The sequence below is a fragment of the Poecilia reticulata genome, linkage group LG17 (assembly GCF_000633615.1).
Source record: "Poecilia reticulata strain Guanapo linkage group LG17, Guppy_female_1.0+MT, whole genome shotgun sequence".
NCBI classification, from domain to species: Eukaryota; Metazoa; Chordata; class Actinopteri; order Cyprinodontiformes; family Poeciliidae; genus Poecilia; species Poecilia reticulata.
Genome location: NC_024347.1, coordinates 4,631,439 through 4,651,361, shown reverse-complemented (window position 1 = coordinate 4,651,361; position 19,923 = coordinate 4,631,439). Strand labels below are relative to the sequence as shown.

At 40.6% G+C, this 19,923-nt stretch overlaps 1 protein-coding gene across 1 annotated transcript in view; it reads left to right on the top strand.

The window, feature by feature from the left end:
* The first annotated feature begins 13,257 nt into the window (after positions 1 to 13,257).
* The window catches only part of slc1a7a (solute carrier family 1 member 7a), a 43,605-nt gene continuing 36,939 nt past the window's right edge, over positions 13,258 to 19,923 (top strand). Inside the window, exon 1 of the mRNA XM_008433489.2 lies at positions 13,258 to 13,857. Coding sequence (XP_008431711.1) covers positions 13,717 to 13,857 — 141 coding nt within the window. The 5' untranslated portion in view covers positions 13,258 to 13,716. The remainder of the gene's footprint in view (positions 13,858 to 19,923) is intronic.

The window sequence follows — 19,923 nt, the reverse complement described above, 5'->3', positions numbered from 1 at the left end:
TGGATGGATGGATGGATGGATGGATGGATGGATGGATGGATGGATGGATGGATGGATGGATGGATGGATGGATGGATGGATGGATGGATGGATGGGGTCGTGAGGCGTGCTGGTGTCCATCTCCAGCGGTCAACGAGTTAACTGCTGGTGTTAGGAACCAACCCAAACACCACCCTGCAATGCTAAGCCGGTATCGACAATGGACGGATGGATTCTTGAAACCTATTTGAGATGAATTGATTGCTCATGTATTTTTCTTGTTTGTCTGAAGATTGAATGACGTGTGCAGCTCCTTCTCCACAGCCATAGATTTCTTGCCCCAGTTAGACATCTCTATTCAGAAATCCTACGCAGTTATTTCCCATTTTTTGGGGAACCACTTAAAGGGTTGTACAAGCCGAACATAGCCAGCTGTTGCGTGCAAATGATTTGATTGGAAGCAGACTGCAATCACTGATTGGCCCGTGGAATCTGCAACAAGATTGTATTTGGAGAGATGGAGAACTGCAAATTAATAAATGCACGGTCAAACTTGGAGGTTCAAACCTTTTTATAAACTGTGGTAGAAGAGAGCATACATAGTCAACTGTGTAGGGCCCACAATGAACAAATGGTAAAAGGCCTGTACTTCTACATCACTTTATCAAGTCCAGAGGATACCAAAGCCCTTCACAGGATTCAGCCTTTCACCCATTCACACGCCGATGGTGGCAAGCAACTACCCTAGGACAGACTGATGGAACTAAGGCTAACATTCACTGGCACCACTTGTCTTGCCCAAGGGCACAACAATGGAGACAGTCAGAGTGGAGGCTTGAGCCAGAAAGACAAACTCCTACCACGGTTGCCACCATCACCCCTTGCAAACACAGCAACAGATTTTCACACTTAGGCATAAAGAGGCTAAATAATGTCATCGGAGAATCRAAAACAGCCCCTACGTACTTACAGCTCACTCACATTCCTGCCCACATAGTCTGGAACACACTGCCAATGGACACACAGCCAACTCGGCTAGTGACATTTCCAGCAATTGTGAGAACTGACAATGAAGAAAGGACTTAAGAGTCTCATCTTCTAATGTCCTCAGGGATTGTCACTATTGCACTATGTAAGGTATATAAGAAAAACTATACTCATGAAATATGCATAGGCTCGCAGCATGAGTACCAGTCAATGATGAACACGTCTGCCTTGACTGATGAGAACGTCATCACCGACTGCTGGCATTAATCCCAGATTATCTCAGCTAAACCAATCCACAAACAGCAAAAAAATTGGCAAAAGACATGGGATTACTTGACAGTGAAGGAGAGATTGAGAAGCGGTGTCATGGTTGGAACTCTCACACACACACACACACACACACACACACACACACACACACACACACGCACGCACACAGTTGTTCATGAAAACCGCTCACATGAATTCTAACTCGGAAAACGCTCTGCCTATCTTTGAGTCTTTGAGGCTGAAGTCGAGTCTTCTCTCATTACTAACTCACTCCTTTGCTTCTCGGTGTGAGAAATAAAACACTCACAGCAGGAGGGGAGCGCCCCCACCTAATGCAGCTCTCCTCTAAGCCCCGTTCTTTGCTGCTGCCTTTAACGCACGTCAGAAAATGCCAGATAACACATTCCTGCTCTCTGAACACCTCTGCCACTCTATTGCCTGGCAACGAGGGTCACGCAGAGACCTTTGGAGGGGCAGGTGCTCAAAGTCGGAAAGGGGCACGTAGAGCAAGTCTTGAAAACATTTTATAACAACAAATCTTAAAGTACAAAAGGCTGAACAACAACAAGAGGTTTTCATCAAGAATTTTATATGCAATCACACACTCATTTTCATCAGGTTGGGACAAATCAAAGCTAAGGCAGCCTATGTTTTACCTGATGGTGTACAAAGTTGCTGCTGACAGAGCTGGAGGGCGTGGCGTGGATCTGAGATTGTAGTCAATGATAAGACCATAGCAGACATGGTAGCTGATTGCCTCGTAACACTTGTTTATAGTATGAAATAATTTAAATTAGGGCTACACCAATTTATTGGCCAGACAATTTATCGGTGCAGATTTCCTTAATTTTGGGAGATCAGTGATTGGCTGATTTTTACACATGAAGCTGATCTTATCCGCCGATTTTATCTACCTTGGCAAAGGTTTAAAAACCACTGATTTCTGAGTCCTTTGGTCTCCCTTTATAGAGCTCTGACTGACAGACCGGCCCACCAGCTCATGTCTGCACGTTTACAGTTAACTATAGTGACCCCACTGTTGCCAATTCAGCAACTTTCTTGCTATATCAAGCAACATTCCAGACAAAAAAATTGGTATCGGCAAAAATCAGAATTGGCAGGTCAGGCTTTTTTAAAAGATCTGTACTCTGTGATCGGCCATAAAACTGCAATCGGTGCAGCCCTATTTTAAACTACTGCTCACCGAATAAGTTTAAATATCTGACTGGTCAACCTTCACAGAAGCTCAGCTGCTGGCTGCTCTAAGTATCAAAATAGCTCAAAGTGGCTAACTCTACTTTTCTATTGTAGCGTTTGTTGGCAGCTCCGTGAACCATGAAGAAGATGATGGCAGGAAGTAGTTGGAAGACGACGATGACGCGGCATATTTTGCAATGACTTTTTGCATGAACACCCTCCTTCATGTGTGATTTTTAATTCTGTTCCTTATTTAATGGGAACACCACTTAGTTTTTCCAGCATTAGTGGAATGTCAACAAAGTTTTGCAGCAGGGAATGTCAAGGGTGAACCTCTAGTACAGATAAATAAATATCAGAGCACAAAACACACAGTGAATGAAAAGTGGGTTGACATACACAAAATATAATGAACAAGAATGTATAATCTTATATATCTTATAAATTGACGATTAAAAAAAAAAAACTTTTCAGACGAACAGAACCGGATTGGAAAAATAAGGCTTGAATAAACCTTATTTTATTCAAAACCTGACAAAACGTGACAAATAAAGTCTAGAATAAAATAAACGTTATATACAAACGCACATCAGTGTTTGCTGTGTTGCACACGATGATGTCAGCAGCCACAGTCTAAATGGTCATCTACAACACCCACAGGTCTGCGTCACGCCTCGCTCGGCTCCTGTTCTGGCGTTTGATTGCAGCACACAGCAGCACCTCTCACATACCCAGCTGCTGCGTGTCGGCAGGCAGAACGATGCATTCATCTGCATAGCAATGCGCTCTCCAAGTCTGCCTGTTTGTTTGCACAGTGTGATCCCTGGACCAAATCTGGTATTTCAACACTTTTCTCTGTTCTCCACTCCAACAGCAGGCTCTGCTCCTCTGTCCACTTTGGTTTTCTTGTCCTTTACTTCCATGTTTTATGATGACGCAACTTTATTCTAGCGGGCAAATTGCTGACAACCGAGTGTGTACAATATGATCAAATAGATGAAGCAGTAAAAATGACCAGCATGGTGAGAAGACATGACAAATCAAAACGGTGATGAGGATGTAAATATGGTGCGATCAAACATATTGATGTTTTGTGACAATTTAATTTAGTTTTGCGTAGATTCATCATGATGAGGCTTTTCTTAATCCAGTCTAGATTATGATTATGATCACTTCTCTAAAATGGGAGCATAATGGTTGCTCAGCTTCTCTTGACAATGGGGTCAACTGCACCTCCCCTCTAGAAAGAAAGAAATTTCTGTTGCAGCTGGATGCGCTCTTAAAGCTGCAGTATGTAAATTTTACAAAAATATGTTTTTATTTTTTTATTTGTTAAAATTGTCACCATGTTGTGACAAGAGACGATATGTAAAAAGAGTGAGTTCCTGGTGTCATCTAATGAAATGCACCGCTCAACCCCTCTCATGTTTGCGCTGCTAAATGTGCTAATGGCGGAGGAGCAACTTACCGTTCTAGGAAAACAGTTTATCCGTCGTCATCGGTGGCCATGCTAACTAGCAGTAGCATTTCTGACAGGATCCAGTAGGAGGAAGGTGCTGTAGCACAGCAGAGAGGAAACAGGAGGGTGATTGACAGCACTAAGCCCCTCCTCCTGACTCTGATTGGTTGTTTCTGACTGAATGGTATTTCAGCAGATGACAGACTATAAGAAAAAGGCAAGACATTGTGTTAAGAGCTGTGTGAGAGAACTCAGAGAACCGTTGATCCACAGCACCATACAAGTCCAGAATATGAATTATATTTAGACGGACGTTCTTATCTTGGTGGGTCAGTTGTGACAAAATGTTTCCGTTTTCAGATGATTGACTGAACAGTTCTTTGTGAGACGTTCAAAGTATGGGATATTGCTTTCTCGCCTAACCCTGATTTAAACCGTTCCAGAACCTTCTCCCTGACCCGCCTGCTGTTTGTTTTACGTTCTCTAACAAACCTCTGAGGTCTTCATAGAACAGAAGGATTAAATCACACACAGGCGGACTAACTATCCATCTTCGCATGGCAATAGCCATCATTGATTCTACCAGTGAACAAGGTGGCTGAATCATTTTTCAGATTTTCAGAAATGTTTTGAAAGCCGTGTGTTCCACTTTCCTATTATGTTGGTAAATTGTGTGTCTTGAAGTGCCTGGCTGTAACACAAGGTTTTAAAATGAGTGGGTTTCATGGCCCTGGTACTCTGCATTGCAGCACTTGGCAACAGTTTCCCTCCCCCAAAGCAACTCCTTGCCCAGAGGGACATGTCAGCTGTTGATTCAGAGCTGGAGACATTGTGTTTCCCCAGCTTAGATTCACCACTTCCTCCAACAAATACCTTTGCGTGTCTTGAATCGTTTGACAAATGTCAGCAGTCCTCAAGGAGAAGCCAGCAAAGTCCCTTTTAATCTTTCTTTTTTTTAAAGAAAAATATTGTTTTCATATCTGTCCAATCATTTTGCCTTAATTTATGCATCTAAAACATACATTGCTTTAACCCGCTGTGCCTCCAGATTGAGTCCCTGTGTCCCTTGGCTAATGTCTCTGAAATCTGAGTGTCTGCTGGTGAGATTTGGTTTTCCGCACAGCAGATGGCAGGTGAATAAGTCGCTGTGTGGACTTTTATTTATTTATTTTTCCTTTAAATTGAAACTTTTCAAGGTAATAATGACCTGAGTGATAAGCACTTCAAGGCTGAGAAAAGCTTTTATGAGCTCTCACACACGAACGAGCCGGTGTGTGTATTCACACACAAAGAACACCACTTACAGATTACACAACAGCCAGCCTCGCAGCAGATGTGGCAGCTGGGACTTTAATTAGAGTAATATCTCCCATCACGGTAAAGCTTGTGACACTGACATGACTGAAGGACTTCTGGTTCTTCTCATATGGGGGGAGTTATTATTTATTAAATGGAATCGAAAGTGAAGTCCTGCGAGAGGACTTCACTTTCATTTCAGCGATGGAACTGTGGGTTTTATTTTTGTTTGTTTTTTGTTATATCTATGTTTAGAACTTTTTTTTCTTTTTCAGTTTGATGGATTTGTCTTTTTTTTTAGTGTTTGTGTGGGCTTTTTTTTAAAGTGCTCAGGGACACCAATTTTGAGATGCCAGTCGATAGATGCGGCCCTGCAGACTGACTGATGGTGTGTTTGTCTGTGTGTGTTTCTGTTAGTCCAGACATTCAGTGCACTTCCGTTTTTCCATGTTTTTTTGTTACATTACAGCCCTATTCCAAATTGTATGAATTTTTTTTTCCCCCTCAAAATTCTGTTTTTGAGTCTTAAAAAGAATAAAAAAAGAAACTTGCATTTACACAAGTGTTCACAGCATTTGTGGATGAAGCTCCATCATCCTTGAGGTGTTTTCTGCAGCTCAACTGGAGGTAAATTCAGTTGACTGGAATTGATTTGGAGAGGCACACACACTTGTCTGTGTGAGGTCCCATGGTTAGAGCATGTCAGAGCGCACACAGCATGAAATCTAAGGAATCGTCTGCAAGCCTCCGAGATGAGACTGTTTGAAGGAATAAATCCGAGGAAAGAAAAACGGAAAATATTCTACTGGTTTGAAGGTCCAATGAGATTAAACTGTGAGTTTCAATTTAAATGCCTTAAAATTGACATGCACAATTTTAAGGCATTTCAGTTTACATTCAAATTGTGCAGACTGGAATTAGGAAAATAAATTTGCTTGTATTTTTCAGGCAAATATGGAACCAATTCATAGCAAATTTTACTTCCCGAATTAATACCCTGAAATTGTGCCTTTGTCTCTTTAAGAAGTTCCTGCTCTTTCTGAAACTCCGCCTACAGGAAGTCATCACAACATGGCTCCTCTATTCACCATTTAATGACATTTTTTAACCAGCGTTTTACTGACAAGTAGCTCCTATAATGAGCTCATCAGATTTGCAATTTTACCAAGTGTTTGCTAATTGCAGCGGGCTAGTCTGAAGGAGCTGAGTGGGAAATGAGAGCTGTTCTTTGAGGCAGAAGCTCAGAAACTGCAGCTCTGAGGAGGAGCTGTGCCTTTAAGGCAGTGCTAGGTCCAACCAGGCGTTTTGGACATCTGATTTGTTGCCACGGGAGATTAAAGCATTTCTCAAACATGCATGAAAGAATCAAGGCAACACTAAATGATTCTTTCATGTAGAATCAAGTAGTGTATTATTTTGATGAGGAAATAACATTATAACGTGATATAAAGCTAACAAAAAAATCGATTTTAAGTAATGCTGTCCCTTCAGATTTTGTTGGACTTAGAAGTTCTCACAGGTGCTGACTAATCTGAAGGAGCGGGAGTCCTGCGGTGCTCTGGGAGGTGGAAGCTCAGAAACTGTTCCGAGGAAGAGTTCCGTCTGGGAGGCGGAGCTAGGTCCACTCAGCTGAATGGCTGCCATGGGAGGTTAAAGGATTTTAAACTTTTTTTTTTTTCAAACATCCGTGAAAGAATCAAGGAAACATTTTTGTTATTTCATCAAAAGTGTATGGCAGGAATATGACGGGACACACGCGACCAGCAGCCTGGGTGGAGCAACAGGCTTTTAATATGCAGAACAGGATTTTGCGAAGAACAAAAGGCGAGAACACAGCGAGATTATTCCCACGCGGTGAGAACAACCCTGATGGGGATACGATGATTCATTTGTCGCCGGGATGACACTTGGCGAAGCATTCTGCTGGAAGTGACAGGCTAATACACATCCTTGTCTTGTCAGTTTCAGTCACACTGTTCAACCATGGCTTCCCAGAAGGTTTTATGACACATTTGATGGACTTTTTTCATTTTTTCTTTATCAGTTTCTAAAGACAGTGATTAGATTGTTCTCCTGCTGCCAGATAGTCTGGCTGAATTCATGCTGAAATACAGAAATTCCCAGTTGTCTTTGAAGCTGTGGAATTGATTTTTCTAAAACCATTTCTCAACCGCACAAAAAAGAGAGGTTTGCTGGGCTTATTAGTAAAGCATAAAATGTGTTCTGAATATCACCAGCAGTCATCTTTCACTGCATATCATCAAAGCATGTCAGTGACTCTTTGTTATTGCTCCAAGCTATCCCGGTGTTGGAGAATGAAAGGATTCTGGAAAAACTAAATCTCACAGAATAAAAGTTAATGTCCCTTTATCCAAATATCTTACGTTGTTGTCACCTTCTATCAGCTCATGAACACCTGAAAATCGTCACCTCCCTAATATAATGGTCCAAGTATTTTTTTTTTTCCCAAAAGACGATTAAGGCAAAAAAATATCAATATAAACATATATACGATTAAGGCAAAAAATATATAAATATAAACATATATATATAATAAATTAAATTTAAAAATGTAGGTCATTTTTGTAAGGTAAAAGTTAGCAGCAGGAATTTGGCTGAGCTGCAGGTTTATTCTCAAAGTGCAAAAGGTGCTAGGATGGAAGCCATAAAAATATCAGTTATTGTTCCACAGTGGAGAAATTCAGGTGTAACAGCAGCAAAATGACAGGATATCGAGGCCTTAGGTTCACACAAAGGTAAAGATATTAAAATATTTAAAAAATGAATAAAAAATTAAGACCAGCGTACTGTGTAGTTAAGGCAATAAAAGAGCTGTTGGGAGGAAGGATCTCATATAACACTCCTTTGTACATTTAGGATGCAGCAGCCAGTGTGTTAACCACCAGAGTACAAAGCATTTACAGAATTTCAGGTTTCTAACATTTAAAAAACTTTGACATTAATCCTCTCATCACTTTAGAAAATGACCATTCTGTCAACTGGAGTCATTTTCACACCAACCCACCGAACTGTTTTTCTCCCGTTCCCACAAATCCGTCCCAAGGTGTGCACCATCAGGTCAACGTTGTCACATTTTTCATTTCACACATGCTCCACTCGGACAGATGGCTGATAACATTCTCCATCTCTCACGACGAGTTGTTGACATCTTCCATCTACTCTTGCTATTTTTCCTCTTCATTATCGCTGGCGATGGGAGCAAACGTGAGCAGTCAGTGTGCAACAGGGCGGACGAGTCTTCAGTTCACCCCGGGGCAAACAATCCGTCACATGTTTACACTCACTGGTATAGGCAATTTTCAAACATCTACAAACAAAACCCCAGAGGAAACCTAAAAATACACTCGTGAGAGAATATCGAAATTGCTTAAGTTTGCTCTATATGCCGCCCAATCTGGCAACACCACATCTGGTTTCCTGTTGCAGACGCAGTGTCTGCCCTCCGTCTTTCTCCCAGAGAAAACAAAAGACGATTCTTTTACTCACCATCCATTGCCGCACTGCAACAATTCTGCTAGCAAAATGCAACCTGGAGAAGTGTTATTAAATTAGTGCCTTTCCCACAGCAAAGGGGGAAATAACTCAGAAAAAAAACATTAAGGAATAACTCAAAACCACTTCATATTCATCTTTTTTCTCGCTCTCTGTGCCGGCTATGCTACACAAAGACCCGTTGCCATAGCAACCGACTGACAACAACTCCGTTAATGTATCAAGATCCAACATAAAAAAAAAAACCAAAACATTTCCCACACAAAGACAAAACAAACATTCAGTCCGTTGCGGCTTTAAGTTTCCAGGCTTGATGTTAATTTTGCTGCGATAATAAGTGATCATCTGAACACAGCGGGGGAAGATCTTAGCTAATTTAAACACCTTCTCTACTGATGACTTGCCAGACAGTTTTTAGTTTGTGGGTCGCCTTTTTATCCTTCACAGTGACGCGCTGAATTCTGCAGCACCTCTACATGTCAAGGTTGTCAAAGTCAACCTAGCATAACTGACTTACCTCTCTCTCCCTCGCTACTTTTTTTTTAAAGCTTTTTTTCTGACCTTGTTATTCTAGTTATTGTAGTGTTGACAATAAACCGTGTCCCTTTTTCTTTTATTTATATATCACGGGTACATTTTATGATTCAGCGCGTTACGTTGACAACTCACAAACCGCACAACCAAACTGATCCAACAAATGTTCAAATGCGTTGAGGTTATTTCTGCTGGCAGACAGCTCCACCCTCTTCACTCCCTCAATTCTCTAGGCAGTCTCAGATAAAGCCTCAGTCTGAATTGACACAGTCTAGACTCTAAAAGAGGAGATACAGAGTTACAGAAATTGATCTTGATATTTCCCCTCACAGAGATTACCTCCAGTGACAACAAGCCGTGTTTTGACAAGCATTCATGTCCTACTTTTCGCAGAAGAATCGCTCTGGTTTCATTATAGCTTCGATCAGAAAACCTCTGAAGCTCTTGCTCTTACAGACACATTCACACTCGCTGATTATCAGTGGTTAGAGTTCATTTGATCAGTAAGAATATGCTGCTGCTTTCCTTCGACATGCAGACAGCAAGTGATGACAGAATGGATTCTCTGTGGCTTCAGTGAACTGTTTCTGTTTGCAGAGGAGAGATGCATCAGACCTCCAGCTTAAAGCCCTCATATCTTTTCCTAGTGGTAGGTGGTAGGACGATGATGGTTTGTTTTTGGGGGGTTTTTTCAGATAAATGACTCCACCAGAGCTCTCAGGCCATCGCACAAGTTCAAACGTTTTCAATCCATAACTCCTCTATAAAATAGTTGACTACTATTTCCCCAAAGCGTCGCATTCATAGCCGCTTCCAATTATAAGGGGTTTCTCACGCATGAATAAAACGCAGACGTCTCCTCTGACGGCTGATAGATGATGAGCTCTAGCGCCGCGGCCAAATTATGAATATATCTCATGCGTGTGTTTACATCCATCGTTGATTTTTAATGACTTACCACGAGAACAAGCTTTTTAAAGTGTGATTTTTATTTCATGTCTTATTTAATGGAAACATTGCACTCGCAAAATTGTGTTGTTTTCAACATTAGCAGGATTTAGACAAAGAATCTCTAATGGAAACGCAGCTCCTGTTGTGTCGCCGGAGCATCGCTTGTTTACCTGGACCAGTCAAATCCTGACTTGACTGACAAATGGATCTGAATTATTGATAAACGGACTGCTGCGGCATTCTTTGGAGAACAAAATTACTTTTCAGCGGCTTTGTCCATTGCCAGTCGCTTAATTGACTTTTTGTCAATAGTCGTGCCCAAATCGTCTTATTAAAGCTTTCATCAACGTTGCGATTTTGAATTTTAGAACTAATAAGCTGCTAAGAAACTACGGCTGCGAACATATTTAGCACGAGGCGGCTCCCCTACAGAACTCTGGCATGTCTGATTTGCTCACTGCCTTGCTTAGAGATGAGTTGATATGTGATTTTTTTTTTTTCTTTACCTGGCAGGTTGTTGTTTAATTTAACGAGTGAAATGTCAGACGTACGCTGTTAGACAGAACCCGGATCGTACAGGAGCGGCCGTGCAGAACCGTCATGATTCAGCACAGCAACAACAGCTCATTAGCTGTGCATAAACAGTATAGTAGGAGATGGAAAGTGTGGTAAACAACCACAGGTTTCCTGGAGGGCTTTTCTCTTTAATTTATTTAACTTCAGCGAGGAGTGAGATAAATTGCATTTGTTCATAGCAATGAACTTTGGCCATGATTTAATGACACAGAAGTTATTTAAGTATTTTTCTCTATAATTTCTGAACCAGTCAAACTTTTCTTGTATTCATGGCCATATTTTATTCTCTATTATCTTTAGGTCTATAATTTTCCTTTGGACTGATTCAGAATGACAAATGTTTATTCAGCAGTGTTGGACCTAAACCCTACGGGAAACAAACACTGCCTGGATTTCCGATGGTTTGGAAATAGAAACAAATTTAATAGCAGAGACTTTTAAATTACTTATTCTTCTATCCACACCCTCAGTCTCTCCACGTCACTCTTGTGGACAAACATTTAGTTAAGCACCTCTTGTTGATTTTGTAAGCTGTTTTCCTGCACTCTGTAAAGCACTTGCTGTTTAAATACAATTTACACTGTAAAAGTAAAAAAAAAAAAGAAGAAATGTAAAAAAAGAAACAGAAATTGTATTTTAAATAGTCTTGTTAGCAATGTAGAATAACCCAGTCCGTATATTAGTATTTTAATGTCAATTTACAAAAAAATAAATAAATAAATTACATTTTTAAGACTCAACTAGATTTACTGATTCTAAAAAAAACAAAACAACAACAACACAGTAAGCAGAAAGAACAAAGACAATTTGTTGTCGTCAACCGCTTTGGCCTCATTTTTGACCGCCTCATAATGTCCATTACGGTTTACTGTCAACACAGGACACATGGGCACTTGCACGTTTTTATTTATATCGTATTAAATTAATATAATGGCACCTACATGGTAAAAACAGGAAAACCTCAAAAAATAGATCCAATGGAAGCAGTCTTAATGCACTATCTCCCTGCTGTGGGTTTGAATGCTTTCTGTTGAATTTTATTATTATTGTTTTGATGTAGTTCCTACTTTAATCGATTAATCTTTACCTCAGTTTGTTTTTCCCTGCACAGCACTCTGAAATCAATCTTGCTACCCAAGTAAACGTTCCTGTTGCCAATAATCGAGTCATATTTCATGAAGCAGACTTTGCTCAGACAGAAATCATTCTGGGATGTTATGAATTTACTCCAGAGAGATAAATCTTCATTATTCTATCGCAAGTTACTTATTCTCTGAAGGTGCAGGCAGTGGTTCAATTTTACTATTACTTACTATTAATCAGACATATAGGTTCATGATTAATTACCAGCCTGACTGTTCTCTGCTGATTACTCTCCCTTGGACTCCCTCCAGCCTCACTGAACAAGCCCTACAGTGAGCCGCGCTGCGTTCGTTTTCGGCTCTTGACGTAACTCTGTCCTCCAACAGACCAGGTACACAAGCTGAGAGGTGAGTTCACACACTCTCCTGGTTGGTGTTAATCACTTGAATCCATTTAAAGGGTGAGTATTATGTGTTTTCCATGTGCATAATGCCATTTTATGCATAATTAAGTAACTATGTTACCTTCAGTGATAAAATTTCTTTATGAAATATGACTCAAATTTTTAGTTTAATGCGTGAACGTTTTTATTTCAGGGATGGAATCATTGAGGAAGGTGGGCGAAAGCATGGGCAAGGGTTTTGTGTTGAGGTAGAGCTGGGTGTCATCAGCCTCGCAGTGGAAATTACCTCCAAATTTGTGGAAAAAAATGTTGCAAAGGGGTTATGATATTGATGATGAATAGTAGAAGCCCAGAGGTCAGAACCCTGGGGGACACCTGAGGTAACGCTGGAGGGGTTAAAGAACTTCAGCTGAATGAAATGTGTGTGACCACAGCCGTAAGAACAACGTAAAACACCCCATATACTACACTCAATTTTTAGGCTGTGATGTGTCACAAAATGTTACTTCTTCTTTTGGTGTTATTGCTTTTGCTAAACCGTTTCAACGCACCACATTCTCACGCTCTTATAAGAAACTGCAAGAAAAAAGTATGAAGTAAACTACCTGTTGTTTTTCATGTATGGCTCTAAATCAGTATTCTAAAGGGCCGAAGCACTGTGATTATAGCTCTACAGCGTTCCAGCTGACATTGTACTCGCACAGAACAAGCTGTGAGGTGAGGACTTAATGGCTCGCAACCTACACACTTCTGAAAGAAATCCATAAAATGGAATTCACTTCTTTCTTCTTTCCTGTATGTCATTAGCATGCGCACGCCGCAAATGGCCCCCACTCTCCCTCCCGTCCTCGTCATGTTTGGTGGCCTTGACCAATCTGCCGTCCAATTGTTCAGAGAGCTCTCTAATCCAGCCTTAGATCTGAGTCGTACTGCACCATGCCTAATAGGATCGTAGTATTAACCCTGATGACAATACCACCAGCTGTCGCGGGGCCCCCTGCTGGCCGCCGGCAAAAATGTGGCCTGCGGGGCACGAGGGATGAGAGAGGGAGAGGTTGCAATCAGTGTGTCTGTGGGATTCTGTGGGTTTGATGTAAAGTACTGTCGGACGAAGCCCGGAGGGGGAGACGCTCAAAAACCTCCTGTTCATGTTTTGGGATCTCTATTTAATTTATTCACTTTTTTTAATTACTAAAATCCCTTTTTGTTTTGTTTTTCCTAATTTCTTTTTTTTTTGTGCTTTTTAAAGCCCGCTTTCTCCTCAATCAGTCTGCCTCCTTCTAGTCGCCCCCACCTGCTGCTCACAGCCTCCGTTGCGTCCACCCTTCCCCGGTTTGCTGCGGCGGTTGACCCGACAGGATCTCCATGGCTGAATAACAGATTAAAGACGGGGGCTTGCTTCGGTGGTTTTCTCTGAGGGGGGTTGCTAAGTTGCGGTCGAGACCGTCGGTGGCGGCGGAGGAGGAGGATGGCGCTGGCTCTGGAGGAAGTGTGGGGCCGAGTTAAGAACGTCTGCAAGCAGAACGGCCTGCTCATCCTGTCCGTGCTGGCCGTGGTCATCGGCTGCCTGTTGGGCTTCTTCCTCAGAGGCAAGCAGCTCTCCGAGCAGGTCAGTTGGTGGCCGTGACCCCCATCAAACGCCCACCCTGCCCCGATGCACACACTCAATTTCCTGCCCTCTTTACCTCTCTACCCTGGCCCCCCTCGCTTCACGATGTCTCTGAGTGATGCCCCCAACTTTCACACTCCCTCTTCTACACATTTTTTCTTAACACAACAGAAATCCCACAGGTTGTGTTGGAGATACACATCAAGTTCCCAGAGGCTTAACCGCAACGATTACAAGCCTAACCCTAATCTTTGCCCCAGTCAGAGTGGACTAAAGATCAGATCTTATAGAGCATATTTGAAACCACTAAGTTGTTTATTTAAAGATTTTCAGACTGAATGACTAGAGATGTGAATCCTTCAGCGTTTAACCAGTAGATTCCGATATTTTTGCTTTTTTTTTTCTTTTCAAACGTGGGTGTGTCGCAATAAGCAATGAATCGATTAATCGCACGGTGGATTAAAACAAGCTCAATCATTTCCATTTGCATGATTTATTGTTTTTTATTTTGATCATCCTGTCTGTAACTGTTCCAACAGAGGAATCTTTAAAATTGAATTTATTTATGACAGTATAAACTTTTTTTCTGCTTTTGCCGCGAATGTTCTGTAACCATCTGCCTGTTGCTACCAGGATTCTCTCGATAAAAAGATTTTAATTAATCTCTATGGGATTTTCCTGGTGAAGTCGAGGTTTAAGAAAATAAAATACATTTCCATCAGTTTATATTTAAACAAAAATAAGTTTGTGGATTCAATTTTGAATCTTAAACTACCAAAAGTTTAAAAATTAATTAAGCTAACTAAAATCAACTTTTGAGCATTTTGATTCAGAACTCCCATGACTAGAAACTGCGATTTTCTATACAATTGATTTTTTTCTGCATACACACACACACGCATGCACGCACACACATGTTTGTGTGGCTATCTTTGTGGGGACTTTCCATTGACTTCCATGCATTTCCACAGCTTAAACCTTATCCTAATCCTAACCCTAACCAAAACTCAATTGGTTAGGGTTAGGGTCAATTGGTTACCTCGAGAGTGAAAATTCTCAAACTTAGTCCTAAATCTAACCCCTGACCCCACAAAAAATTGTTTCCCCTTGTGGTAACCAGACTTTGGTCCCCACAAGAAGCAGTGGGTCCCCACAACTTAGTATGCGTCAGGAAATGGCTCCCACAAGGTATAACAAACAAACGCACGCACACACACATGAAGCAAGAACAATAAAAAAAGCTGCAACACCTGCAGTAAAAGTCAATAGATCCGACACACAGAGCCAGCCTTGGACAGTCGGGAACCAGGGCTGCGCTGTGATGATTGCTGATCTGTTTGGTCAGAGTGACTCTGTTCTCGCTTGGTAAGCGCGAAAGCACTCGAACACATTTATACGTTACTTTGAGTCGGTGCTCTCTCCTAAAGTTTTGTCTTGATGGCGCTGCGGATAATGGAGCCGTGATCGTCGTTAGGCGACTCCTCCAGCTTCAGTCAAGTTCTGACTGGTCTGAAATCCAATCTGTGTGTCGCTGGGGGGCGCACAGCGTCGCAATTACAACACAATCCAAGGAGAGGAAATGCACAGACTTTCTAAAAAAGTAACATTTATTACCAAGAAGCACTGTTACAACAAAGAAATATCCAACTAACCAAAACTGTTCTGTTTTTTTTTTTTTTTTGTTCTAAGAATAAACGTGTGCAGAATGAGCAACGCATTAAAGGTTGATGGCGGTTTGACAAACATTCTGTTTTTATGGTTTAGTTCAATCATGATTTGTTCCTCATATAACCATAAAACGCTACAGGACTGATCTGATCCCATCATCTGTTAGCTGGACTCAAACATTCAGTACCGAACTCTGAATGGACAGTTATTGAAAACAGCATTTTTGGGGACGTTGTGGGGAAAAACAAAACAAAACAAATAAAAACCTGCTCCGCTGCATCTGGTGAGGTTGGGGTCAGCATAACAGACGCTGACCCCGGGGTCACTGACATAGATTCAGTTCTCTGTGTGAGTTGCTGTGCTCTTTGTTACCACATTGTAAAGCCACTAATCTTCAGCCATTCGGTTTGTTTTTATTTCTCTTAGGAATTAAATTGTTGTTTTTAGTAAGAATGCACTGATAGATGTATCTGATGTTGATGTAAATATTTCCCTGCTCTTTCCTAATCCAGGAAAAAAAAATTTTTAAATACGACACTGCTGAAATTGCTTCTCTGCTTCAGTTAAACGTGCCACAATCTCTCTATCACTGTCACATGACCAAAAAAAGAAAACACGTCACCATCCTGAAACCATGGCAACCAGATGGAAATAAGCATTGGTTGTTAATATCAGCCCAGCTTTACTAACACTGGTCGATACCGATGTTGTTGCCGATATATCATGCATCCCTACTAAGAAGAAACAATACACACTGCATCAGACAAGTAATCAGTATCAATAGATAATACATCTGATGGAATATTTAATTATTTCACTGACTCAGAACCTCACAGCATTCTGGGAGATGTAGGCAAAGGAAAGACTTCAGCTGCTCAACCTCTCATCGCCAGCTAAGTTAGCTGGGTGGCATCAACTCACTCGCTCTTTGGTTACCTTGCAGCGATCTGTGGAGGAACTCGCGCAGCAGCAGTTTCAGGTTTTGCCTCATGGCTGCTTAAAAAAAAAACAACGTGGAGTGAAAGCTGTAGGTAAAACAGGAGAGGTACCGTCACAGGTTTAAAAGGGTTTCATTATCGACATCAACTGATAGGAAACGCTTATATGGTTCAGCCATATTGTGGGGCCTTACTGATCAGCTGCTTTTTAAAAATTTAGCTGCATTATTTAAAGCTTTAGTAGTTTTGCCAAATTCATGATTTGGCAAAACCAGGAATTTGGATTTGCCATAATAGTAATAGTACTATTAACAAGTAGTATAACTTGTTAATAGTAGATATCAACAATGCAGGCGTCTGGGGCAAAAAGATGAAAAATAAATGCATGCGATTTGAAAGAAAAGAAACTTTCCATTTCAGGCACAAGTTTACCATTCAAAAAAAAAAAAAAAAGCAATTAAACTCTTATAATTATCCGAGCCGATGGAAATTTCCAAAAATAATGGGAGCGTAATAGTACAGGGAGCTGCGAACCTCCGGCATGACGGTGCAGATTAAAGATTAGCAGCTTCAACAGGCATCCTGCTGCTCTTCAAACAATAGTTTTGTTCATTTTTCTTTAAGTTTCAGCGAAATTATTGCACAGTCTGCTGAGAGACAAATCATGAGATAATCGTCATGCCATCAGCTTCAGGCATTATTATAGGAAAAACTTTAACAGCAGCTTTCAAAGAGAAACTTCAAGAATCCATACGTCTGTTGAGTTAATGGGCCTCCTGTCTGCGTGTGTGTTTGCGTGTGTGAAAGAGAGAGAGTGTGTGTGTGTGTGGGAGTACTGACACTGTTTGTTCCACTGTTTAGCAGATGCCAGGACACAGTGACAGCTGCGATTGTCCTTCACACACACACCAACTAGCACAAGCTGGTATATACCCTCAGTATGTCCTCATATACACCCCCCTCCCTACTTCACACACACACAAAATGAACACACTCATTTGCGCTAAAAGCCCTGCCACTCCAAAACACTAGCGAAAAGCTTTCATTGCTCCGTCATCTCACAGATGTCATGTACTTACATTTCTGTTCTCGGCCCTCAGCTCCGCGCTCTGACTTCCATTAAACAAAAGAATGTTAATGTTGCCCATTAGCTAAAAGTCAGAAATGTTGTTTTTTTTTTCTTTTTTAAGCCATTGCAGGCAGTGACCCTGCACATCCTACGAATCTCTTTCAAGGTAAACGGATTCATTATTTTTGTAATTTTTTGCAGTAAGAAAAAAGACTCAGAGCAGGAGCGACTCGACTCATCCAGGTTAGAATGGATGAAATCTAAACCAGTTCTTGTTCTTTCATCATAATTTGGTCTGAAATAAACAAGAAAGCAAAGTACGTCTGCAATTCAGGGAACATCACAAAGGACCACAAGGTCCGTCTATTTACTGCAGCTGCTCCACGTGCTCCATCTATTTGCTTCATTTCTGTAATCGATTCACAAGCAGTAAAACTGCAGCAGAGTCAAAAACATTCAGGAGCAATTTGTTCCTTTTCTTTAAATGATTTTGTGTTTTATCATGTCGGTTGTTTTTTCTTCAGCCACAAATGAAACAGATGCTAAAGTGAGGAAGAAACATTTTTACCTTAAATGTTTCAACAGACCAGATCTGGGTAAAAAATCTTTGCGCTTTATATAATACGTGTTTATACATAAACTTTGGCTCAGTTGATGCAAATTCCACAAAATTTCACCAGGTTGTGTATTTTAAATGTTTATTTTTAAAATGTTCATAAGTTGTTCCTCCTTGGAAGCTTTCACCTGGCTAACGCTAAGTGAGACAAAGTGTTTCTATTGCCATCAACTCCTGTTCAAAATGCATTTCTCTGAATATGCCGCTATTTACATTTATTATTATTTTCTATTTACCGATTTCCAACTTCCTTCAGATATTACCGTTCATGTTTTCCACCATTTTCTTTTTAGATTTTTTGCATTGGACAGCAAAGATTTTTTCGTTCATTTAAAAAAAATACATTTGTGGAAGTTAAAACTACAGGAAGAGACTTTCTGCATCAATAATGTCATGTCGGTGTTGCAACATAACATTTCTATGGCAACATAATTCTGAGTAATATTCGATATTTCCAGCACTTTTATAACAGCTATTGGTGACGGTTATTTGATTGTGGCATAAAATGGCTCTATGTGTCTGGAAAACCCACAGTACTGCTCCTTTAAATTGCTTGGATACGAACGCCCTAACAACCAGCTTCTTTAGTAACGACCTTCAGTGTCTTCCCGTCCTTGTGCAGGACGTCCGTGACCGTCTTCTGGACATCTGTGAACTCAGCAGATTGTGCAGCCGACTGACCCAGATCGAGCGTTTAAAGGCTCAGGAAACATTTGCAGGTGTTTTGAGTTAATTATCTGATTAGGCTGTGACACTTGGTTTCCAATAATTACCGGTTTCACAGTGTTCTAATTTTCTGTGACACTGAATTTTGCGTTTTTGTCATCTGTAAACATTTTTGGAGACATATCTGTTATTGGACATTTTTAAAAACTCAGCAAACTGGTATTTTAGTGTTAAAATAGAATAAAATGTTCTCTTTGACGTGTTTGAATGAGAAAAAAATGATTATATGTTTTTAGAAAGCTCACTTACATTACATTCATACTCACGGTGATGAATGCGTCAATTTAACAAGGTTTGCTATCAAAGGTATTCAACTGATTGAATCCTTGTGAACAAAGCAGGCGTCTCAGAGAGCTGGGTTCGCTTTGTCCGAGTTCCTCTTATGAGGGTTTTGTAGCTGTAAACAGATTGCAGGAAGACGTTTAGTGACCCTTTGTTTCAGTTTTTGTTAGGTGAAAAAAAAAGTCCAATATGGCTCAGAGGACACTTTGTGACAGGAGGTAATAATTATGTATGATAGGTCAGAAGGAGCTCAAAACACAGCATGTGAAGTTGTGTTTTGTTTTTGTTTCTACCACATGTTGCTGCAAATCTTGAGTATGGAGTCTCCCACCTTACACTGGAATGACACATGAATCCTTCTGAGAAAACTTGCTATTTAACTTGCTATTGTTTACTTCTAAAGTGCCAGACTTTCTTGAGATCTTTTAAGATTGTCTGTGTTTGTTAAGCCATATCATCTACAAATCATTCTGGTTTAAAAATGGATCCGAAATTCAAGCAAGGAACCTGATTTGTGTCAAAGCAGAACACGCAATTCAGCAAGAAACTATGTTTTATTTTCAATTTGCTGTGCTGTAAGAAAAAAAGAAAAAGAAAACACAGCAAATTGTGATTTGCTGTGAGTCCAACAAACCACAGGAAGAACTATTATCCACAGATGAAACAAAAATGTCTATCTATCTATCTATCTATCTATCTATCTATCTATCTATCTATCTATCTATCTATCTATCTATCTATCTATCTATCTATCTATCTATCTATCT